The sequence below is a fragment of the Euprymna scolopes genome, chromosome 33, assembly GCF_053919585.1.
Source record: "Euprymna scolopes isolate OS-2025 chromosome 33, ASM5391958v1, whole genome shotgun sequence".
NCBI lineage: Eukaryota > Metazoa > Mollusca > Cephalopoda > Sepiida > Sepiolidae > Euprymna > Euprymna scolopes.
The window spans coordinates 57,524,888-57,547,597 of record NC_136514.1 but is presented as its reverse complement, the minus strand read 5'-3'; the positions used below and the strand labels follow the sequence as shown (position 1 = coordinate 57,547,597).

At 33.1% G+C, this 22,710-nt stretch overlaps 1 protein-coding gene across 3 annotated transcripts in view; it reads left to right on the top strand.

Moving 5' to 3' along the window:
• The window catches only part of LOC145258233 (uncharacterized), a 129,120-nt gene that overhangs the window by 91,972 nt on the left and 14,438 nt on the right, over window positions 1–22,710 (top strand). For all 3 annotated transcript variants that reach the window (XM_080116193.1, XM_080116192.1, XM_080116195.1), the window contains exons 13-17: window positions 2,331–2,884; window positions 7,285–7,326; window positions 14,203–15,081; window positions 15,990–16,118; window positions 21,192–21,287. In XM_080116193.1, the coding sequence (XP_079972319.1) occupies window positions 2,331–2,884; window positions 7,285–7,326; window positions 14,203–15,081; window positions 15,990–16,118; window positions 21,192–21,287 (1,700 nt within the window). The remainder of the gene's footprint in view (window positions 1–2,330; window positions 2,885–7,284; window positions 7,327–14,202; window positions 15,082–15,989; window positions 16,119–21,191; window positions 21,288–22,710) is intronic.

Sequence of the window (22,710 nt, the reverse complement as noted above, 5' to 3'; positions counted from 1 at the left end):
TTTTTTTTTAATCTACTTTCTATACTTTGAGGTTTCATCATTTTTTTTATTTTCTCCCTCTCTCATACTAGAATACCCGTCCTAGGATGGATAAAATTAATCTTTGACCAGAAGTTTTGCACCACTTTATGAATTCTTACCAAAATCAAAATATCATTCTACTAAATCTTATATTTAGAATTCTTATTTCAATTTTGATCCAAATCGATTACATTATTTTGATTCTAGAAAATATGTAAAATTTAAAGCTTAAGCTTAGAGAATCGTAAGAAATTGAAATGCAAAGAATCTTGCTTAATTGGTCGTTGATGACTACGAATCAAATGTAATGCAAATCTGAAATATTTGAATTTTCAAATGGTTATGGTCATGTTAATAGCATTCACCCTGAGTTAGTTGAGCCAACTTTTTTCAACAGTTTACCACATCCCAACACTGGACAACCAGGCATGGCGATTCAAGGCTGCTTCCATTATGAGTGCAAACCATATGCAGTTCCAGTGACAGACCTTGTAAAAGTGAGGAACCAAAATCAATTCAGTATCCTGTTTCACTATCCTAAGCCAGATTTTGACCATTGCAATGTTTCTTCCAGCCTGGTGGTCGAGCTGGATCAATGACTTTATGGATGAAATCACCTGGGTGTCGTTGAAGTGTGTGGCTGAACCGACAAAGACATCTGTAAGGAGAGATTTTGGGAGGAAGTTGATCCTGCAGTGAATGTGAATTGTACTGCTATATTTTCAAATATAAGGCTTTCTTCATATCATACCCCCTAAAACCCTACTCCAAAGAAACTGAAATTTGGTAAAATTTATTAATTGATGGCTAATATCTATTGCTATAGGATGAAGTTAATGACATAATCATGTTGATCTATTGATTTCCATTAAATTACTGAAGTTAACCAATATTGAGTTTGGCCAATATAAGATGGGTGACCATTTGGAAGTACTAGGCACTGTATGTTATCTCCTCTAACTGGAATATACATGCTGACTGAAGATTGCATATGAGTTTGTATTCCCTATTAATTTCCACTTCAGTAGAAAGTGAAATGCCTGACACTGGGCAAATATCACAAAACATGTTATTGCTGGTTATTTGGCCTATTAGTAAAATAAAAAAAAAATTGGAGTATTTGAATTTTCACAAAGTGTTTCCACCCTCCCCTCTTTGCACTTATTGAATAAAACTAAACTAAATATAGTTCATAGTGGCTGCGCTGCGTTGGCACACACAACGCTGAGCCAAACACAAAATCTAGTACACTCAACATCGTCTTACCATCAATGCTTACCCTGTGAACTCGGAGTATGGGAACTTCCCAGATGCACAAAACAAAATCACTGAAAAAACAAAAATACTCTAACTAAGGGTAAGGATAATGAGTAAACGTTGGATAAAATGATGATAAAAATTATGAACTTGCCAGGATTCAAACTTGGAATCTTCTGATCCGTAGTCAAACGTGTTATCCATTGCACCACAAGTCCTGTCCGTATACAGACAGCGCTAAATTCCGTTGACATGGGCAAGCAACTTTTTCAACAATTGCATGAAGTGGCCTAAAACCTTTATTTCGGGCTTTTTGTGTGACTTGGCGTTGTTCGTTACAAACCATATATAGATAAGGACAATCTATGGACTCACACCTTTCAGGGAAAAAAGAATTTTTCAATTTGATGCATCTGTTCGAAAGTTTTATTAGTATATATATATATATATATATATATATATATATATATATATATATATATATATATATATATACACACACACATAAATAAACATTTAGAATTTTATTAATAGTATTGATGACCTACCCTTACACCTTGCAACTTGGTTTCCAAATTCATCATTTAATTATTTTAGAAGTGAATTTTATACATACAAATATATAAACACTAAACTTTTTAGTTCATTAAAAACGGGCAAAAGTTATAGCCCATTGACTTAGAATAAGTATTTTATGCCAAATCGATGATTAGATGTGGTTAACTATTCATTTTTGCATTAAATAATTATTTCTATTAATCCCTAGCTGTACAGTGAATGGATACCATAATACTTAGTTTGCTGCACCTTATCATAACGAAGGTCCGTACAAAATTCCAGCCAGATTGGTCCAGAAAAAGTGGAATGCACGAAAAGACTAAGAGAAATATATATTAAATTTTCTATGCTCACTAACTTACCTCTAAGACTTAAAATTATATCTTAAAATAAACAATATAATATTGAATTGAAATATGATATAGGATGTACATATACTTAAGTTTGTATAAATAGTTAAATATATAATTCTTTTTTTTTTTTATTTTTCTTAGCGTTTTAGAGATCGTAGCATCACACCACCACATTGGCGACTTGAACTGGACAAAATTCGTCCACTGGACAATGGTACAAAGTCTACTGCTGTGAGCAAGGATGGAACAGGCAGCACACGTTGGCTGAAAGGTGATAAACTTGATGCCACGGGACATAAATCCCAAACTCGTTCCAGTGAAAGCAATCGGGGTCGTGATTACTCTGAACAGGACCGAAGACGTGGTCGGAGTGGTAGCAGGAAAGAAGAGAAGGAAGAATCTATCCGAAATAAAGAAAATGCCCGACGGAGCTCAAGTCGAGACCGTAGAGGTCGGAAGAATGAGGGAAGCAGAGAAAGAGGGAGTCGAGACAGGAGCAGTCGAGATCGAGGCAGCCACGATAGGGATAAAGAACGTCAAAGAGACAGAGAACGTGAGCCAGATAGACGGCGCAGACGAAGTGGTGAGAGGGTTGACACAAAATCTAGTGGCGGTCGTGACCGAAGCAAAGAACGTCGTTCTGAACATGGTCGGGACTCTGGCAAACATCGCAGTCCTACTGCTGAGGAAGATAGGTATGTTGCATTCTCTACATTTATTGACTCCCTATCTAAAGATGATTTGTATCAAATTTGACTTAAGATAGAAGTAACAGTTTATTTATTTGCGGACTGTTATCCCCATCTTTATAGTTGTTGTTCTTTCACCATGTTTTTGACCTGTTTTGGTTAAGATTGAAACTGCTATTTTCAGACAATGCTCACCTGGAACCATAGAGATTCAACACCTCTATCCACTATGCCATGGGATCTGTGGTGCAGTAGATCGAGGCATTGAATCTTTACGGTTCCAGGTGAGCATTGTTTGAAGATAGTTTCAATTCTACACACAAAGCGGGTCAGAGGTTTAGTTGACTAAAAACGTGGTGAGATCACAACTATGGAAGGCAGTAATTACAGGGGATACAGTTACAGCATTCCTACCCCATCGCGGTTAATCACCTAGAGAAGGCCAGAGAACGAGTTTACCGAAACGTGGTGAAACAACTATAAAGATGAGGATAACAGTCCGCAAACAAACAAATACACAAATTACTCATCTCAAAGGATTCCAATAATAAAAAAAATATATATATGTTTGATTTTAATTATTTTAGTGGAAGTATATCTTTGTTAAATGGAAGCATTTCAGTTTGTTGGTTTGTCATTATGTTTGTTGGTGTTCGCATGACCAATCAACAAACTTTATCTAACTTTAAACTAATTTAGTTTTGGAATATCTACACTGATTCTCAAGGTCACGGGAAATGTTAAAGTCACACTTCTAGTTATATTTTCTTGGCATTTTAGCTTGGAGCAAAAGGTAGTATCTGTTTTGATGCTATACTTAGTCTATTCTGTTCTCAGTCAGTGAAGAAGTTCACTTGATTGAGGGCATTTTGCATTTGTTCTAATCAATAGGTGAGCTGGTTTTCCCTGCACATTAAAAACAATGTGCCTAACTTTGTAAGGGAACAATTAGAAATTTAGGTTTTGTTTATTGTAGTGATTTGGTATTTAGCTCGTATTGCAACCAGTGAAATTCCTTATTTTGAAAATTTTGATCACGGTAAAAAAAATTTGACAGAATTTCAATTAATGATTTTTCCAAATTTGATGTATGGCTCTGATGCTTTTTGATAAAATTGTTTAAAAATAATGATATTCCCATGGATTGCATCATTATTGCTATTTATTTGCTTTCTCATGAGAGAAAAATGTTGCACAATGTCGTTTTTAATGTGGTTGAAAACCAGAAGTCAAAAATAAAAATTGCCTTAATATAGAAGGGTTTCCTCTACATTGACTAAGGACAAATTAACTGTAGCATCAAAACAGCTACTACACTTGGATCTTAGCCTGAAGGCTAGCATTATATTGCAGTTTGATCTATTTGTCTTATTTCATTATGCCAAATATTAAAAGGTTAAAGAGACAAAGTGTGGTCAATGAAGTTTTGGCAGTCCTGAGTATTATGACTGGTAGGGCAGGACTCTGTGTCTTACTGCTATATGTACACTCTACTTGCAGCTAGCTGGTCGATCTTTTTCACTATCTTACTCAGAACATGGATGAAATCATTGCTGTTCATCCTGAAGCCATCAAGGAAAATGGAATGGCATAATGATTCCAAAGACCATAGTTGTCACTAGAAACTTTAACTGACTGACTCTGAGCTTGTCTTTAGATAAGGCAGTTAGCTATCTGTTGTTTCCAAGTTAGTCTTCTGATCTTGGTAGGAGTTTTTTTCATAAAAGAAAGACCACAGCATATTTGACTGTAATGGGTGTTTCAATTTAGTGATCAGCTTCTCGACTTCTTTGTGCACTTCAGTCACCTTTCCTGGCTTGCTTTTGACAGAAATTGTCCTGCCTCATGTTTATATGAAATTTAGAGGATGCTTTTGTACAGCACTAGCATAATGAGCTTTTTATCTAGGTTGTTCTACCTTGAAATGATATACATTGACTTGCTGGGTTTTTTGTTGATGATCTCATATTTCAATCATGCATTTTTCTCTCTAATGTCTCCTTGTACTCAAATCTTTGATCTTTTCTTTTTGACCTATTTCTACCATTTTCTTGCTGAGGCTAAAGAAATTTCCTGTTTTTTTTTTTTTTTTTATTCAATTTTCACCCCAAACAAGGCACAGTGCCACCTTGAAGTAGGGGGCTACTATTGCTGACATAATTATGAAGGGAGATGAGTAGCAAGATGTTTGTTCACATTACACTTGAACTTCTGCATATCAGTACAGTTGGGAAAGCAGAATCCCGAAAGGGAGTTCCAAAGACTTGCAGTTCTGGGGAAGAAATTATTGGAGTAAAAGACTTTCTTACACCTAGGGATCTCTTACACCTAGGGATCTCTACTGTAAAGGGGTGGGACTTAGTTGCTTGTTGGGTTTGTCGGGGGTAGTCACGTCGAGGAGGTACAAGTGCTTGCAGTTCGTCAGAGCATTCACCATTAAAGAGGGATGCAACATTTCGTTGATGGGACAGAGGCTGAAGCCTAGATGACAGTTCAGGACCTATCAGGTTGGCGACTCTTTTTTGAATCCTGTCCAGGAGTGAGAGACAAGAGGCAGATGCACCAGCCCAAATGTGACAACAGTACTCCATACATGGGTGAATGGTGGCCTTATAGAGGTACAGGATACTTTCAGGCGTAAGTAATTTTCTAGCACGGTAGAGAGAGCCCACCTTCTTTGCAGCAGCCTTGGCAATGCTCTCAATGTATCTATTCCAGTTCATGTTCCCTGTAAACGTTAGGCTGAGGAGTTCAAAAGAAGTACTTTCAGACAATGTGTTCTTGGCCATTGCTATTGGTGGTAGAGAAGGTTTCTTGTAGTTATTGAAGGAAAGAAGCTTAGTTTTGGCAGCATTAAATGTGACCATCCATTTTTGTCCTCGTTCCACTACAGATTGGAAATCATCCTCTAGAGTTTCTGCCATTTCCTTAGATATGTGTTCATTTGTTTTCCCCTCATGCCTTTTATAGAGAGTGGTGTCATCAGCAAATATACCCATCTCCGAAACAATTTTATCAGGGAGGTATTTATGAATATCAGGAATAATAAAGGTCCAAGGATAGACTCCTGAGGTACTCCTGCATTTATATCATATTATTTAGATGTACGACCGTCGAGGACAACTTGGATTTTTCTCTTACTTAAGAAGGATTTAATTACATTATGTATTCTTCCAGTGATACCATATGATCTAATTTTCCTTAGAAGACCATCGTGCCATGTCAAAAGCCTTAGATATATCAAGGCCTACTGCTCTACCTTCCCCTGTTTTGTCCAGTGAATAGTATATACGTTCAGAGACTACAGTTAAGATATCTGCTGTTGAACAGGCTTGTCTAAATCCATATTGTTTGTCGGTCAGGAGTTTAGCAGCAGTTAGGTGTTGGGTTAGGGCTTGATTAACTAAGGACTCAAAACCTCATTCACCTTGGTTGGGTTGAACTGTAGTTTGTCCTGGCTTGCTTTATATCATGGCAGCCCATGTATGGTGGTCCTGAGCCAGGTTGCATGAGATGGCTAGCCAATTATGATTCCATTGTTAACTGCTGACCACCTGTGGACCTGAACTTCAGCCAAGTTCTACCTGATAGTTGTTATCAGGTCCTCAGCTGTCAACCGACACCCTTGTGCCACCAAGACAAATAGGTAGGGAGGATTACATTGTGAATTAGCTCTTTCTCCAGGCGACTAACTTCATATCCAAACCATTGAAGACATCGCTGAACCAGGACAGATCATAGAAACTTCCTGTGTGGTGGTTTAAAATTCTCCACTATAATCATTTACTTTTATGAACATAAGATTGATGATGAACATAAGAAAAATGTACATGAAATTAGCAGTTGAAAATGTAGACAAATATCATCCACACTATATATATATATATATATATATATATATATATATATATATATATATATACACACATACATATCTATATTTGCAGGGATAATTAGTATTGCTTAGGGCTAAAAAGACTTTTCTCTTTCCTTTCCTTTCCTCACCTCATTTTTCTCCTATACCCAGTCTATTCCTCTCTCCAAATATACATATACACACAGATAAATCTCTCTTATATAGATTCCATGAGAAATGAATTGACATAAGGGAATTAACTCTTTGATATAAAAAATCAGTTACTTCCCTTTAGTTAATATGACATGGCTGGGAAACTGGTACTCCTCCCTTCCAGATGAAATCAGTGTCAGTTTTAGATCAAAGAATGAATAATTTTTTAATATATTTTTAGATATTATTAATACCAGGCAATACTAATCGAGAATATAGCAACTGTTTTGACTTTTAGTTGAACATTTACACACAAACAACTGCCCTTTATATAATAATCTTATTTTTAAATTTTGCTAAATATATTTTTATACCAAGTTTCTTTTTTTTTCTAAAGGGAGCATTCAAAGGATGATACAAAGAAATCTAAAGAAAAAACGTATGTATAGACCACAATATGTTTCATATTTATCTTTTAATATTTTAATATACCACAATAAAAAAGTTATTTTTTTTATCTGTTCAATAACTAATAATCATATTCGGTAATGTCTGTTTTGCATGCCACTATGTGTTAGATAGCTTTTACAGATGGACTTTCAAACTAACATATCTTTAGACAGACCTTTATTTATCTTTTTTTTTTCAAACCCATCCTTATTAATTCCTATTTTTTTATTTTTTTTTTATTTTACATATTCATCACCACTTATCAAGGCCCAGAGGCCACTTGAGGATAAGCATTAAATAGTGTACAGTAGTCAATTGGACAATATAGTTATCTTTAGTAATGGAAATTCGGTAAATTTGTTAACTTAAGTGGAGCGGCTCATCAAGAACTTGTTTACGTTGGACTTGAAGACAACCATATTGTAGTCAGCTGGAAAGCAGGCAAATGGAAGACAGTTCCACAGGCATGCAGTTCTAAGAAAGAAACTCTTTATCTGTGCCTAAACTTATTAGGCACAGATAAAGAGTGAAGGAAATTATTGATAGTGTTTTCAGCTAGACGAGTGTTACTCGTGAAAGTTTGGTATGGGGAGACCATAGAATGGAGCTCAGCCGAACACTTGCCATGAAAATAACGATATTTTCCGTGGTCTATCCCTGTCAGCTGACTCTACTATTTTAACTGTTCTACATCTCCTAATCCAAGAACTCTCCTTCATTCTCTGTGACCATACCAACAAAATTTCCTGTTCTGCACACATCTCCCTATACTGTCCAGTTTTAATCTTCCTTTAAGATTATAAAATCTAAGCTTGCCTTTTAGCTTCACATATCATTCTTATATTATTTCTATCTGCATGTTCACAACTCTCATTGGCCTGACTTTACTTCCATACATGTGTAAAGGGACAGTTAGAATTTTAAAAAGATCTCTCGGTTGGTGTAACTAAGCTAATGGGAGAATGTTTTGGCATCTGATAGTGCCCCATCCCCAGGAAAAAAACTGATTAGAAAATTAAAAATAGTAGGAGAGAAGTTGAATGCCTACTGGAGAGAACTCCACTGTTTCTCTGTACAGGGATTTGTCAGGATAACCTGGCATGTGGGTACCAAAATCACATAGTATTTGCCGCCCAAATAAGATCTCTTCAGTATGGATAACGCATGAGGAATAGTGCATGTTCTCCAAGTAATGTTACCTCAAGTAACCACCCGAAGCTGGATACTCCACCAGACTAGATGAATTCTTGTTTTGGAATCCAGTAAAACCAAGAGACCACAAGAAAAGTATACATATTGAGATGGTCAATTGAGGCGAGGAAAAATGTTCTCCACTTGTATACGAACTCAGTGGTTGAGATGCAAAAAGAAAATATTAATGGAATATTCGAATATCAATGTGTCTCATATACAGATCAAGTGTTTGCCCCCAAGAAGGAGCCCTTTGATTTTTGAGAACTTTGACTGAAATAAAACAAAAGAAAACAAATAGAATCTTTCCTTGATCAACATTGATAATACTCTGCTGTTTAGTAATGGCAGAAGTTGCTGATTTGTTCTACCTGCTCCTAACTCTTATAATAACACTTGATTATGGACAGAAAGTAAATACTTAGGTTCTACATTTTAAATTGTAAAATTAAATGTTGGTTCTTTTGATATGATTGGTGTGACTGGTATGTGAGAAAAGGGCTTGTGCATTTTAAACTTATGTTATAGTTTAAAATGCAGAAACTAAGTACTAGCTCTCATTCTGATTATATACTCATCTTCAAGATGACTGAATGTAGATCAGTCACTAGGGCAGGTCGATTTGCAACTTTTTCTAGAAAATCAACATGGCACTGGTGATGTTAGTTGGGATTTGATGTGATAAGAACATATACCAAAAATTAGATTCCTATCTTGAACAGAAAATTGAGCATTTAATTTTAAAAATCGTGTAAAAAAAATGCTGAAAAATCCTTCATTTTCATAGCATTTTTCACAACGCTGACTTTGAAATTTTACTATTTTTATAAAAAATTCAATTAAAATTAAAATATTTATATGAAATACATTGAAAGAAAAATAAATACATGAATTATAATTTTAATTATGAATCACAACTAGCAAAATATCTTAACCTTTACTGCATTAATTAAACAAAAATTGTAAAAAAAAGCTAATTAGCAACTAAGTCTTTTAAAAAAAATATGTGGAGATGTATTACACAATATAACAACTTGATACAAGTTACAGAACCATGTATTTTAATTTGTTATTAGAGGCAATAATATAAACTTATAATAGAACTAAATTGTTCTGTATAATTTCCTTTTGAGGAAAATGAAAGTCTAATTTGCTGGCACAATGACTTTGTAATAATGTGTCTGTCTTGCTTCCTGCCCATATACAAATATTTGAGAAAGATCAGTTAAATTTGACCAGTGTGTGGCTGCAAAATTGATAGCAGTAATCGTTTTCTTTTTTTTTATTTTGTTTTTTTGTTTTTTCGATTTCTGGAAAAAAAAAAAAAAAACAATTATTTGAAAACACTTATTTTTTATATTTTTGCGATGTAATATGAATAAAATTAACTATTGTTTGGATAAATTAAGAAAACTAATAAAATTTAATGGATAAATATTTATTTACCTAATGGACAAAATCGTTTGAATGCCCTCTTCTCTCACATCTAATTCATCTGAGTTTATCATCAATATTATATTTTCCGGAAGTAGTGTAAAAGCACTATATTTTGAACAGTTTAAAACAGTACTTTGGATTTCAGTTAACTGTTTTGTTCTCTGAATCATTAAAAATATACTGTTGTTGGTTAAAAAAAATATATTGTCAGTTTTTATCTCAAACCAACTAACTGCATACACTTGGATGATAAATTTGACCAAAATGCTTAATTTATCAGTGTTTGAGGATAGACAACTCTAGTCCATAAACACATTAATCTTGTGGCTTATATTAGCCATCTTCCTTGATTCAAGGGCCCAATTTTCTAAGTTAACTTCTCCACAAGAAATGCCAACAGCATACTCAAAAAGTAGCCTCTGGTCTTCAAACTTAAATTATTTGTTTTTTTCTGTTAGATAATGATGATCGGGAGGGACACTAATTTTTTAGAATTCTACTTGAGGCAAATCTTGATAATTAATGATACAAAGTTTCCCCAAAGGACCGGTAAATGTTATTAGGCTTTTTGTTGTTCCATCAATTAATTTAAAAATTGCTGTAAATAGCAGTTCTTCTAGTGGAACCTGAAAATTAGAAAATTTGCCTGTTTAATAATAGAGCCAGATTACATAATAAATACCAATATATTATTTTATTTTCCACAAAAAAAAAGGAACATAATTGCAAGGGAATCTATAGAATTAATTTTACCTCCTTGTTAGAAGGACAAGTGTAGAGTATGTGTCTTGTTTGACAATTTTCTGTCTTGCACTTTACTGCAAAGTCATCATATCTCAAGACAGAAAGTTTACAGCTACAAGAAGATATATCAAACAGTCTGTGTAGCTGTTTCTTCATTCTTTTCACTTTGATTGCTGCAAGAGATTTCCTGTCAATCTGTTTGGCCCTCTTCTAGCCAAATATATTGACCTTCTGTCCTATATAATGTTACCTTAACAAGCGCAATTATGGATTGACTGCTTACTAAATACTAATTATTTTCTTGGCAATTAACTTAGAAATATCACTATTTTTTAAGTGGGGGTAACTGCTTTCGAGGAAATAACTAAACTGGAGGACTTGTTGTGAAGTTGGGGGTGCTGTTTCATCCAAATGACAAAGTGGACCAGCAAATTTTGTGAACCATGGGTTTAAAACTGAGCGTCGTGCTTTTACTGACATTTTAATCTAAAAAGTAAAATAAATAAATGGATTATAACTGAAGGAAACTGTATTAGGCTATCTTCCAGTTGCATACGTAAAAAAATAAGTGCTAGTTATAAGAAATAATGAAAAACTTCGTAGAATTGAATTAGATGTATTGAAGAGAGAGGACCAAACCAAATCAGAGGCATAGTAGTGTTTAGTTTACACATTTTTAGCAGATTTTAGCTCCTCCTTCGATAACATGAATTTATCCATAAAGAGATTCATTCTTGCTGTAGCTGTGCCATTTTAAACGAGTGTTTAGTGTTTAGAGTTTGAAAAACCAGTGCTTGTGCATCTATGTTACTATGCTATTTTTAATAGTATTTTCAAATTAAATTTAATTTTTATGAAATTTTTGTTTATTAAATTTTTAGGTGAAAGTACAGAATAGTTACAATACGACCTCCTTCCCATATTAAGAATGGCTTTCTAAATAAAGTTATTTTAGCACAATAACATAGATGCACAAATAACGAAAAATCTTTAAAGGAGTTTCCTTATTTACTCGTATTAATCTTTGTGGGTTATCTGATTTTAAAACTATAATTTTAGAAGAAAAACACTGCTTAAAAACAATTACTCCCTAAAAATAAAAGAAATTAAAATTTGACACTAATTTTCTGCAAAGTATTTTTTATTAAGTAGAAAAACTTGAAAATTTACATGGTTATGTTTCGTAAAGAATGTATAGAATAAAATTGTATGGATTATTTTTTTTTTTTTGCTTTAATATAAAACTGGAGTATTACCATATTTTAATAAAAATTTAAAATGGAATTCGATGTGAAATATTAGGTTGGTGAAAAAATGGCATTTTTTGACGTTCATTTGAACGTCAAAAAATGCCATTATTTTTGCACCAACCTAATAGAAAAACAAATTAAAAAAGATAAAACAAATATGTTTAAATTCACTGCAGACACTTGAAATATTATAATATATATTTTAAAGAAGTCTTTTTCGTTTTTCCTTTCAAAATAATTAAGCCTAAATCGTAATGTTTTCAAATTAAATAATAAACAAACGTTAATTTTCAATATCGATAACGAGCATGTTTTGCGATGGTGAAATCTAAAATGTTTCCACCAAAAAAAAGTTCCTGAAATGAAGAAGCAAACTTTGGTCATTATTATTTAAAAAACATAATTTTGCCTTTACAGTTAATATTAATTTTATTAATTCATTATCTTCACTCATTTTATTTAAAAATGTAGTTTAAAATATATTCTAAATAATGATTCCATTTTCTTAACAGTACGGATTGTTTTGATGATGGAATGTTCTAGACAATTCATCAAAAAACTTTTAATCGCTTCAATTTTTCAACTTTTAAAGTCATTTCCTCAAGCAAAGATAACGATTTTGAGAATAATATTTCGTGTAGGTCTTTTCTTATGTCAAACCCCAAATATCATCACCATTGCCTCACCAGGGTTCCAAAATCAAATGCCCTAATCAGTCACTGTTTATGTTAAATTTTAATTGATTAAAATGTCTTTTAAAATTAACATTTTTGGTGCTTATTTAAAATTGCACTTATTTAAAAAACAAACAAACAAACAAACGCAGAAACATTTTTATGATGTACTAGCATGGGTGCCCGGCATTGCCCGGGTGTTTGGAGGTGTGTGTTGAGCAAAAAAGAAAAAAAAAAAAGAAATCTGGTAGTAGGAAGGCAGGCTCGAACCCGTACCGTGAAGGAGGAAAAGAGCAGGGGGGGAAAAAATGACGTCTTTGCTGTTACGACCACCACCAAACTGGAAGTGACATAGGTTTAAATTAAGGCTAGACAATTGAAAAGAGGGATGACTTTCGAAAATATTGGCAACAAAAGCGACCCCCTCCCTGTAGAAAAGTGCCCGGTTGAGGGTGAAGAAATTAATGTTTTTAGCCAATTTTTCAGTATTTGTTGTCTGAAGGGCCGAGCTTCAAAACGATACTGATCTTGTGAAAATCCGTCACCTCTGTCTAAAGTTTTAGGCAAACATACATACATACATTTATATATTGGTAGCTCAAATTTTCGACCGAAACCGATTAAAAAGGTTGCCCTATCTCTGAATACCCTTTATGTAAAATTTCAAACTTTTAGACCAGAAATTGTCTGAGTAATTTGGTAGAGACCGCAGAGGTAAAATTTTTAACTTTGACCCCTATTATGACTCCTTAACATTTATTGTTTTGGGCTTAAATCAAGTTAAGTTAGATCCATATCTAAGGAACCTATATCTAAAATTTCGATTGTTTATACCCAAAATTGACGGAGTAGTTTGGTTGAGTTCTCAAAGATCAAATCATTGAACTTTAACCCCTTAACAGCAAAATTTCTGCCCGAAAACGGATTACAAAGATTTTCCCAAATCTCAGTATCCTGTATATCAAATTTCGAAAATTGATAGTTATTGTGTGAGGAAATATACACACACACTTTCACTTTTATAGATATATAGATGTCACGGTATGAAGTTGTCGTATTCTAAAAAATTATGTAAATTGATCAAGTATTTTTTTTCACTAAGAAAATCAAAGTTTAGAATTTTTAGTGATTTTAATACTAAATTGTATCCATTATAAGGAGCATTTTGATCTCTATAGTTCGAATTAAGTTGTCTTCATCTTATTTATAAATCATGGCTGATCATTACACTACATCTTGCTTAGTCATAAAATTTAATTTCTTTGCTTAAAAAGTACTTGATCAATTTACATGATTTTAGGAATATGGCATCTTTGTTCCGTAATGAATAAATACATTAATAAATGTAATTCTAAATAAGTACAGTTTTTTTTTTAAATAAGTAAATCAAGATTGTTTTTGACTAATTTTCCAATTGTATTTCTTTTAAAATAATTTTTTTTTCACTAATAGTATTATTGTATAATTAGTTTTAAAAATTTTGTTTTGATCTGTTTGTTGAAAATAAATTCTTTTGTTTGTGATATTTGTTTGTATATAATTTTATTTATTTATTTATTTTTTTTTCAGGCACAAAAAACATAAAAAGCATAAAAAGGGTCAAAAGTCGTCCAAGGAACGAGAATTGAGCTCCAAATCCAGCAAGCAGAAGAACCATTCTGATTCTGAAACAGAACTGTCAAGTAAGACCAAAAGTCAAGAAAGCGGTAAAGGTAGCCGTGATGATGCTGCTAAGAATAGCCTCTCTTCCAAAGGAGAAGATCGTAATTCTTCTAAGACACGGACGTCGGAATACAAAGACGATACTTTCAAAGGGGTGGGGGAAAAAGACTCTAGGCGAAATCAACGTTCCCGTTCGAAACAGAGGCAGCGTGAGCACAGTTCAAACAGAAATGAAAACCAACCAAAGCGCTCGTTACACCGGACCAGCCGATCACGTTCTAAGTCTCCATCCCCTCTGAAGCGACGAGATAGAAGCCGACAGGAGAGAAGTCGGTCACGTTCAAAATCACGTACACGGGCTAGGGACCAGCGCTCGAGTTCAAAATCACGCCCTCGGGCCAGAAACCAACGCTCGCGTTCAAAATCACGCACCCGGGCCAGGGATAAGCGCTCGCGTTCGAAATCGCGCACACAAGCCAGAGACCAACGTTCGCGTTCAAAATCGCGCACAGAGGCCAGGGACCAACGCTCGCGTTCAAAATCATGCACAGAGGGCAAGGATCAACGCTCACGTTCCAAGTCTGTTTCTGAACGGGCCAGGTCCAAATCAGAAGACAAGGATGCTGATAGACCCCGTTCGACTTCAAGGTCAAGGCAAAGAAGTGGATCTCCTGAAGACCGCCCGAGGAGTGAACATAGGAGGGGACGATCTCGAAGACACTCATCATCTTCATCCTCATCATCATCACACCATCGGACAAATAGTCGTTCGCATCGTCATCGTAGGTAAGAACTTTTTTCTATAATGCATGACATTGTTATCAGATTGTCTCTGATTAGGTGTCACAAACAAGCCTAGAGTTTACGTGAGAATTGGTAACTATAGTGAAATTCCCTTCAATTACAAATATTGATAACTATTCTTTCAATGTGACGATACCAAAAAAATCTGTTTTGCACAAAGCTCCCTATATGGTTTAGATTTAACTGTACCCTAAAATCATCAGAACTAAGTCTGTCTTTAAGACCTTTCTTGCTTATATCATTTCTCTTCATGCAGTACATGTCCTCAACTCGCTATATTTCATTTCAATGCATCATCACACTGCATACACATGTTTAATAGATTCTCCTTTTGGTTGACATTGGTAATCCTCTGCCATGTAGTAATGGCAGAAGTCTCCTGAACTTACTCCATCTACTCTTAATTCTTACAATCACGCAAGCACCTGCTCCTACCTGTGCTCCAGTGATATCAAGATGCAAAAAAAATCTGAACAACCTCAATAGTTTCACCATCTAAATATACTTTCACATCTGCGTTTTCATTTGTCTCTAAAATGTATGTGTTGTAACGTGTAAATGTAGAAAAAATATCTTAATCGGAAAAGTTATGCAATGCTATGTGATAGTGGGGGATGTAAAAACTACCACTTCCAATGGTACTGTATTTGGTCTGAACATTAAAGTGCCAACTAAATTAATGAAAAAGAAAATTGGGAACTAATAGGTTAAGAATGTTAAACGTAAAAGATGTTTCTAAAAATCATAAGATTTGGCATTAAATAACTGAAAAGGGTTGATATAAAAATCATACTATTATGTTGAATTGCCCCCCCCCCACTATGCAGCATGTAAAGAATCTATTTCTTGGTGGATATTATTGACATTCTTTGTTTTCTCTTGTTCTACAGTCGGCGCTATTCTCATTCATCAAGTTCTGGTGATCATACGCCGCCACGGAGAAGATCCAACATTGCCGAAAGGAGGAAAAAACTCTTTTCCAGGGATGCACTTCAACATCAACTCCTTACATTTCAAAGGTAATTTTTTTGCTTTGTTTACTCTGTTTAGATGGATCGGCCCTCACATATGTCCAGTGGTCAGTTATTCTGGAGTTTCAAATAAGCATTTTTTCGGTTGTAAGCTATTAGTTTTAGGAAAGAAAAGTTCCAAACAAAATGTCAGTATTAATTTAGAGAAGCTTTGAATTGTAAAAACTTGCAGATAAAGATTTTCCGTTAGGTAGCCAATCCAAAGAAGTTTTGAAGAGCAAAATTCCTTCCCATGTAAAGAACGAAAAGTATGTGCAGAATTCTAAAATATCCAGTATGTTTTATGGAGTGATTCTGGTTTCTGATTGGTCAAAAGCAGAGCGTCGTTTTATTTGTTTGGTCAGGTCCTATCACCTCTGTCTATAACTAGAACCTTTTATTTTTTTGTAATCATACCCTCTTAAGGATACCAACAATATTGCAACACATTTTCATTGGTAAATGCATGGATTGGACATGCATTATTTATATGTCCAAACACCAGTCTAAGAGGCTCTGTCTGTATGTGGTTGTTAGGTTCAAAATGGCATTTTTGTTGGTCTCTTAAATTTAAAATGACATTTTTGTGCTTGTTCAGAGTTTCCCTTATATTAAAAAGCAAAAATAAAGAAAACACCTATATGATGGACATACCCATGATGAAATAAAAATGTAATTCTAAAAATAACGTGAATTAATCAACTAGTTTTATTTTTAAAAAGATAATAAAATTTTGTTGCTAAACAAACAGTGACAATATCTCAATGCAACCTCGAAAAAAAAGTTTGAAGAAAAATGATAAATACTTCAAATTGAGATTTAGGAAGTTTAGTACATGACGAGGAGGGGCGGGGTGTTATTGGAAAAACTCAAATTCACATAAAAATGATCCTTTATAAAAATAAAACTACTTGATCAATTTACATGACTTTACATTATTTTCTTTCTTTTCAGACGTATGTCATCATACAGATTTTTCTTTTATTTTTGTGTTTTTAATATATAGGTAAATCTTAGACAAGTACCAGCATTTTTGTTAAATTTTTAAATATGTTCATACTGTGAAAGATACAACTGAAAGAATTACAGTCGGTCCATACAAAATTAATTTTTGATATTTTATAACAGCACTTATGGGTTTGTGTGAGAAAATCAGCAGCAGCTCTCGAAAGATAGCTGGCTGTGAAAATAGAAACAACAGCAGCAGCTGTTAAAGCATGTATGCAAATTAGCAAGTGTGTGTAAGTTTGGTTCACAAGAAAAAGAATAAAATATCGCATGTAGTGGAGAGCGAAGCAATGTGGGTGTAGGGCAAGATGAATGTGTAAAAGTCGAGAGCAAGAATGTGCTGGCTGGTGCTGGCAACACAGACTTAAAAAAACATGCGTGAAGAGACTAAAAAATAATGAAATGCATTGTTTTGGAAGAACCATGAATAAATGCATTTCATTTGCACTTCAGTCAAGTTTATTTTTGTTTGTGTGTTCCTTTGCGACGGTACCAGATGACATGGGGGTCAGAGAGGTTTGAGCTGTTACAACACCGTTAAAAAGTAATGACCATCTTACAATTTGCTTGAAGCTTTGTGTATATAATCTAATATATAAAAGGCTATATGTTTGTCTGTCGGTCTCCATATCTTCAAACTTTATCTCCTCCGAAACTAGAAGTCGCAGAGCGGCGCTAGGGACCTCAAATGATTAGATTTTTTACGGGCTGTTCTTTTATGGGTCTGTAGCCAGTTAAAATAGTTTTTAAGGGGTCAAAAATGGGTGAAAATAAAAAAAATCTTTAAACATTGTTATACATTCATCTTAGTTTATTTTTCATTTTTAACCACTTTATATGCATGTCACATTAGTGCAGTGGTAATTCCACCAGCTTTGAATGCTACAGTTTCGGTTTAGCTTCTAGCTGATGGTACCTAAATACTTTTTTCTTACTTTTGAAATCACAACTCTATAATAATATACAAAATCTGGACAAATTAAAATATATTTAAGCATATTTTACACCCGGGCAAAGCTCCGGCTAGTATATATATATATGGCATCATGACAAATTACCCATGTTTTGAATTCCATCATCTTGGGTGGTGAATTTCTATGAACACTAACTTAAGTGTTTTAAATTTGTTTTTACAGATTTTATATATGTTGCTTTGCTTCTCCAAATTCTGTTTCCATTCTATATGTTAAACTTTGTACTGGTTTTTGAGGACTATCCATTCGTCTCAGAAGAGTTATTTAGTGATACAAGGAAAATATCTTTCGCTATCCAACGAAACTTGTGTAAGACGTAATATAATGAAAATTTAGGCATTTGCCTAAAAATTTAAAAGAACAAAATAAGAACATAAATATTTATGAGTGCAAATTGATAACATCTTTTAGCATTTGAAATAAAAACTAATGGGGTGTGTGTGTGTGTGTGTGTGTGTGTGTGTGTGTATAAATATATATATATATATATATATATATATATATATATATACACAGACACGAGAGAGAGAGAACTTATAAAAGATTATGAGCAATACAGAAAAATAATTGGTAGATAGGAACCATTGTTTTTTTTTTTTGTTAAAACATAAATAAATCTAAAAATCATAGTGAACCAAATCTACCTAAACAAATAAACAAAAGCTGTTCAATTCAATATGTAAGATGGCAAATGGCATCAGAAGGCGGCTGGAGAGTACAATAGTTGGATGTTGTGATTAAGTCACAATCAGAATAAGTTATAATATCTCTATAATTAATAGGGCTAGCCAGCATTGCCCAGGGTAAAATTTTAACTACTCTATTAAAATGTCTATTTACCTCTCTCTATTCATCTTTACTCCTTTCTCTATTCATCTTTCTTTATTTCTCTCTCCTCATTTCTCCTTCACTGCCCCGACCTATTATTTTCTCTTCTGCTCATTCCTGTTCCTCTCTTGAGATACACACAATCAACTCTTCTTTATATAGATTTTTTGAGGAAAGTCCATATACGGAAAGTAACTCCTTGATCAAAAATCAGTTAATTTCTTTTAGTACATAAAATGCCTGAAAAACAGACCCCTCCCTCACACACACCTCACATCAGATGAAAATTGTCCCAGTTAGTTTCCAAAGAATGAATGATTTAAAAATCTTTAAATATTATTTATTCAAGGCAATGCTGATCAATGCATCAACTTTGTTGGTCTTCGGTTTGTAATGTTGAACTTTTCTGAACATACACACATGTAACGTAACTTTTAAATAATAATGATACACCAATGCATTTCCGTTTCTTATGTACATTATTACCTTTCACACACAAAGTTAGTTATTAAGCTAATACTAAGGTAAAAAAAAAAAAAAAAAGTACCAACTCTATCGATTTTTAAATTGATTTATGCCAAAATCAAATTCTGTCTTCCCATCAACTTAATAAAATTTTAAATACGTTTCAAAACATCATTTGTTTATTAATTTTTTAAGAATATTTAGCTGACCATTGTTTTTACGGTGAAAAAGTTGAATATTTATTGCTTTGAAAAGATTTAAATTGCTGCAGTTTTAAAGAAAGAAGAGATGTATTCATTGTATTTATCTAAAGAAAATTTAGTGGAAAATAATTATTTTTATAAAGGAAGAAAGAGTCATTCTTTTTAATATTGACCGTGACAAAAGCTTATTTCAAAAAGAATATTATTAGGAACAATATATTATACAGACCAATGTAGAAAGCACTATGGAATTTTCATAGGGTTTCACTAATAAATTAACAGGATTCCATGGAAATTCTATGGTGCTTTCTACATTAATATATATTATTTACTGTTAATAGTATTGACCTTAGAAGATATTTAATTAAGGAGAAATGACTCATAAAAATAGTTATCTTTGCTAGCTAAGCATTCTTTAAATAATTAGAACTAATATGTCACTTTATCTATTTAAAATTTAGCAATGATATGAAAATGTAAATATTGTCCTTTTATAAATATAATAGTTAACTAAATATTTTTCAGATCGATAAAACGAATATTACTTTTTGAAATGTATTAATTTAAAATAATACCGTTTTAGCCGATAAGACATTAATATAATTTGATTTTGAAACAATTCATTTTAAAATATGTAAAATTTGAATTTTTTTTACTTTAGCAACATCAGATTATGGACAATCTTTGGCGATCGTATGATTTCATTTTTAAGAATGTGTGTGAAATGTGATAACCTAAAAAAAAGAATAATTCACTAAGGCATTTCACACTCTTATGAGTGTGAAATGCCTTAGTGAATTATTCTTTTTTTTTTTTTTTTTTCATCGCCTCTGTTCTGTCTCAGGAGACACTAGATATTGTGTATAAAGATAGCTGCACATGTAATTATGAAGCAAGGATTGTGCAATATCCAGCCACACCTCTCCTGAATCAACACTAGGTGGTACCGGTGGCTGGAATTCTTATTATATTGATAAAAATACCCAGTTGTAGAAATATCATCAAATATTGATTCCATGGCCTACTTAGGGTTGGGTTAAACAACTTTTTTTTTTACTTATGTAAGGGGCTACTATTTGGGGCCATGTTTAGGAAAGATTAACAAGATATTTATTTAAATTTCTGCATAGTACAGCCAAGGAAGCAGGCAGCAGGAAAGGAATTCCAAAGTCTAGCTGTTCGAGGGAAGAAACTATTAGAATAGAAAGCTTTCTAGCAATTAGGGACAGCAACAGTGAAGGGGTGAGATCTTATTGCTAAGCGAGTTTGTCGAGGATATGTACGTAGAGGGGGTACAAGTGAAATGAGTTCATCAGGACATTCCATTAAAATATTTGTAAAACAGGCATAGTGATGCAACGTTGGGGCGTTGGGGCGGGGCTGGAGCTTAGTTGATAAAGTGGGACCAATTAGATTGACAACTCTTTTTTGGACTTAATCTAAGAGGAAGAGACTAGCTCAGATGTGGCAACAATACTCCATACATGGGCGACTGGTGGCCTTGTGCCAATTGATCTTTATGGAAATATATTTTAGGGATTTTGAAGTCAATCACACAAATTTTTTCCCCTACTTCAGTGTTTTATTGTTTATTTTATCTACAGAATGGAACGGGAGAAGTCAGAAAGTCCACCTCCTACCCACTGGAAACCTGGTCAAAAACCCTGGAGACCCAAAACTAAACCAGAAAATCCTCTGCTGTAAGCTGTTTAATTTTTTTTATGTGTGTGTGTATATTTATGTAAAAAAATATATTGATGACATAAATTAAAAAAAAGCAATATTTACAAAAGTACTCTATGAGTAGAGCTTTTAGAAATAAATTATATAAACGTTAAAAAGAGTCTATGCGGAGTGACCGTTTCAACATTAGTGGAATGGGTAATATTGAATTATCTGACCTAGTGGTCACTATTCCAATTTTATAACCATAAGCTGTCACCAACAGACTGTTTTTTTTTTTTTTTTTTTTTTTTTGTATTAAATGCTTCTAATAAAAAAAAATAAGTGGCATAAAAATTTTTTTACAATAAAATTTTATAATAAAAAATTTGAAATTTTCTGATATCTTTTAAAAATTAATCCAGGATAAATGGAATTTTTTACTTGATAATTTACCTTCAAATAATTTGAATTTAAAAGATAAATTTTATTTATTTTTATGAAAATTTTAGTGTCCAATTATTTATATCTGTTTGAAACCGTTTAAATTTAACTTAAAACATTGTCTATGACCATTTGGTATAAGAGAAACAGTCAATGATGGCTTATGGTTATGAATTAAGAATAGCGGCCTCTACGTTAGATAATTCTATGTTAACCATTCTGCTAAATAGAACCATTGGTATCAAAAGTGACTACTTCCCTTAATATTAAAAAAAAAAAAAATGGCAAGTCTGAAGTCATTTACTAATGCAAAGAATAAAATTGAATTTTTTAAATAATAATAAAAAAAAAACTATTTTCTATAAAATTTGGTTATCATGTTTTTTTTGTTTTTTTCCACACGAACAAGTATTTTAAAAAATTAGAATTTTAAGTCAAGAAATGAAAAAAAAAAAAAAAAAAAAAAATGCTCAATAGTAACTCGAACATTTTAAGGGAGATAAATTGCATTTAAAGTTGCAAAGATTTATCTCCCTTTATATTATTTGATTCATTATTTAAAATTGTTGCCACCAAAACAACTTTTCGAATGGGGGGAGGGGGGATTCATAGAAATAAAATGAAAGTGAAACCAAAGACATTTGGTATTATAAAAACATGCTGGAAGGGAGAAACTGGCTAACCAGAATCATATGTATATAAATACGATTAACCTGAAAAAAGAAAAAAAAAAAAAAAAAAAGGTGGTACAACTACTAATTTCATGCTGGTATGTTCTTCCATGGAAATTTAATACTCTCTTAATTCATGTCTTTTTTTTATCAAGAGTGCTCAAAAGAATAATGAGTGAAATACAATAAAATATAATTTAAAAACTCAAATGACCTTGTGACAGGTGTTGTAACTCACATCCGGTTTCCGACTTCCAGTTGCGCATGCGTGCATACACATAAACCCATAACAATGTAAACAAATAAACACAAATCGCCATTTATTTAATTTATTCTTCATTATTTA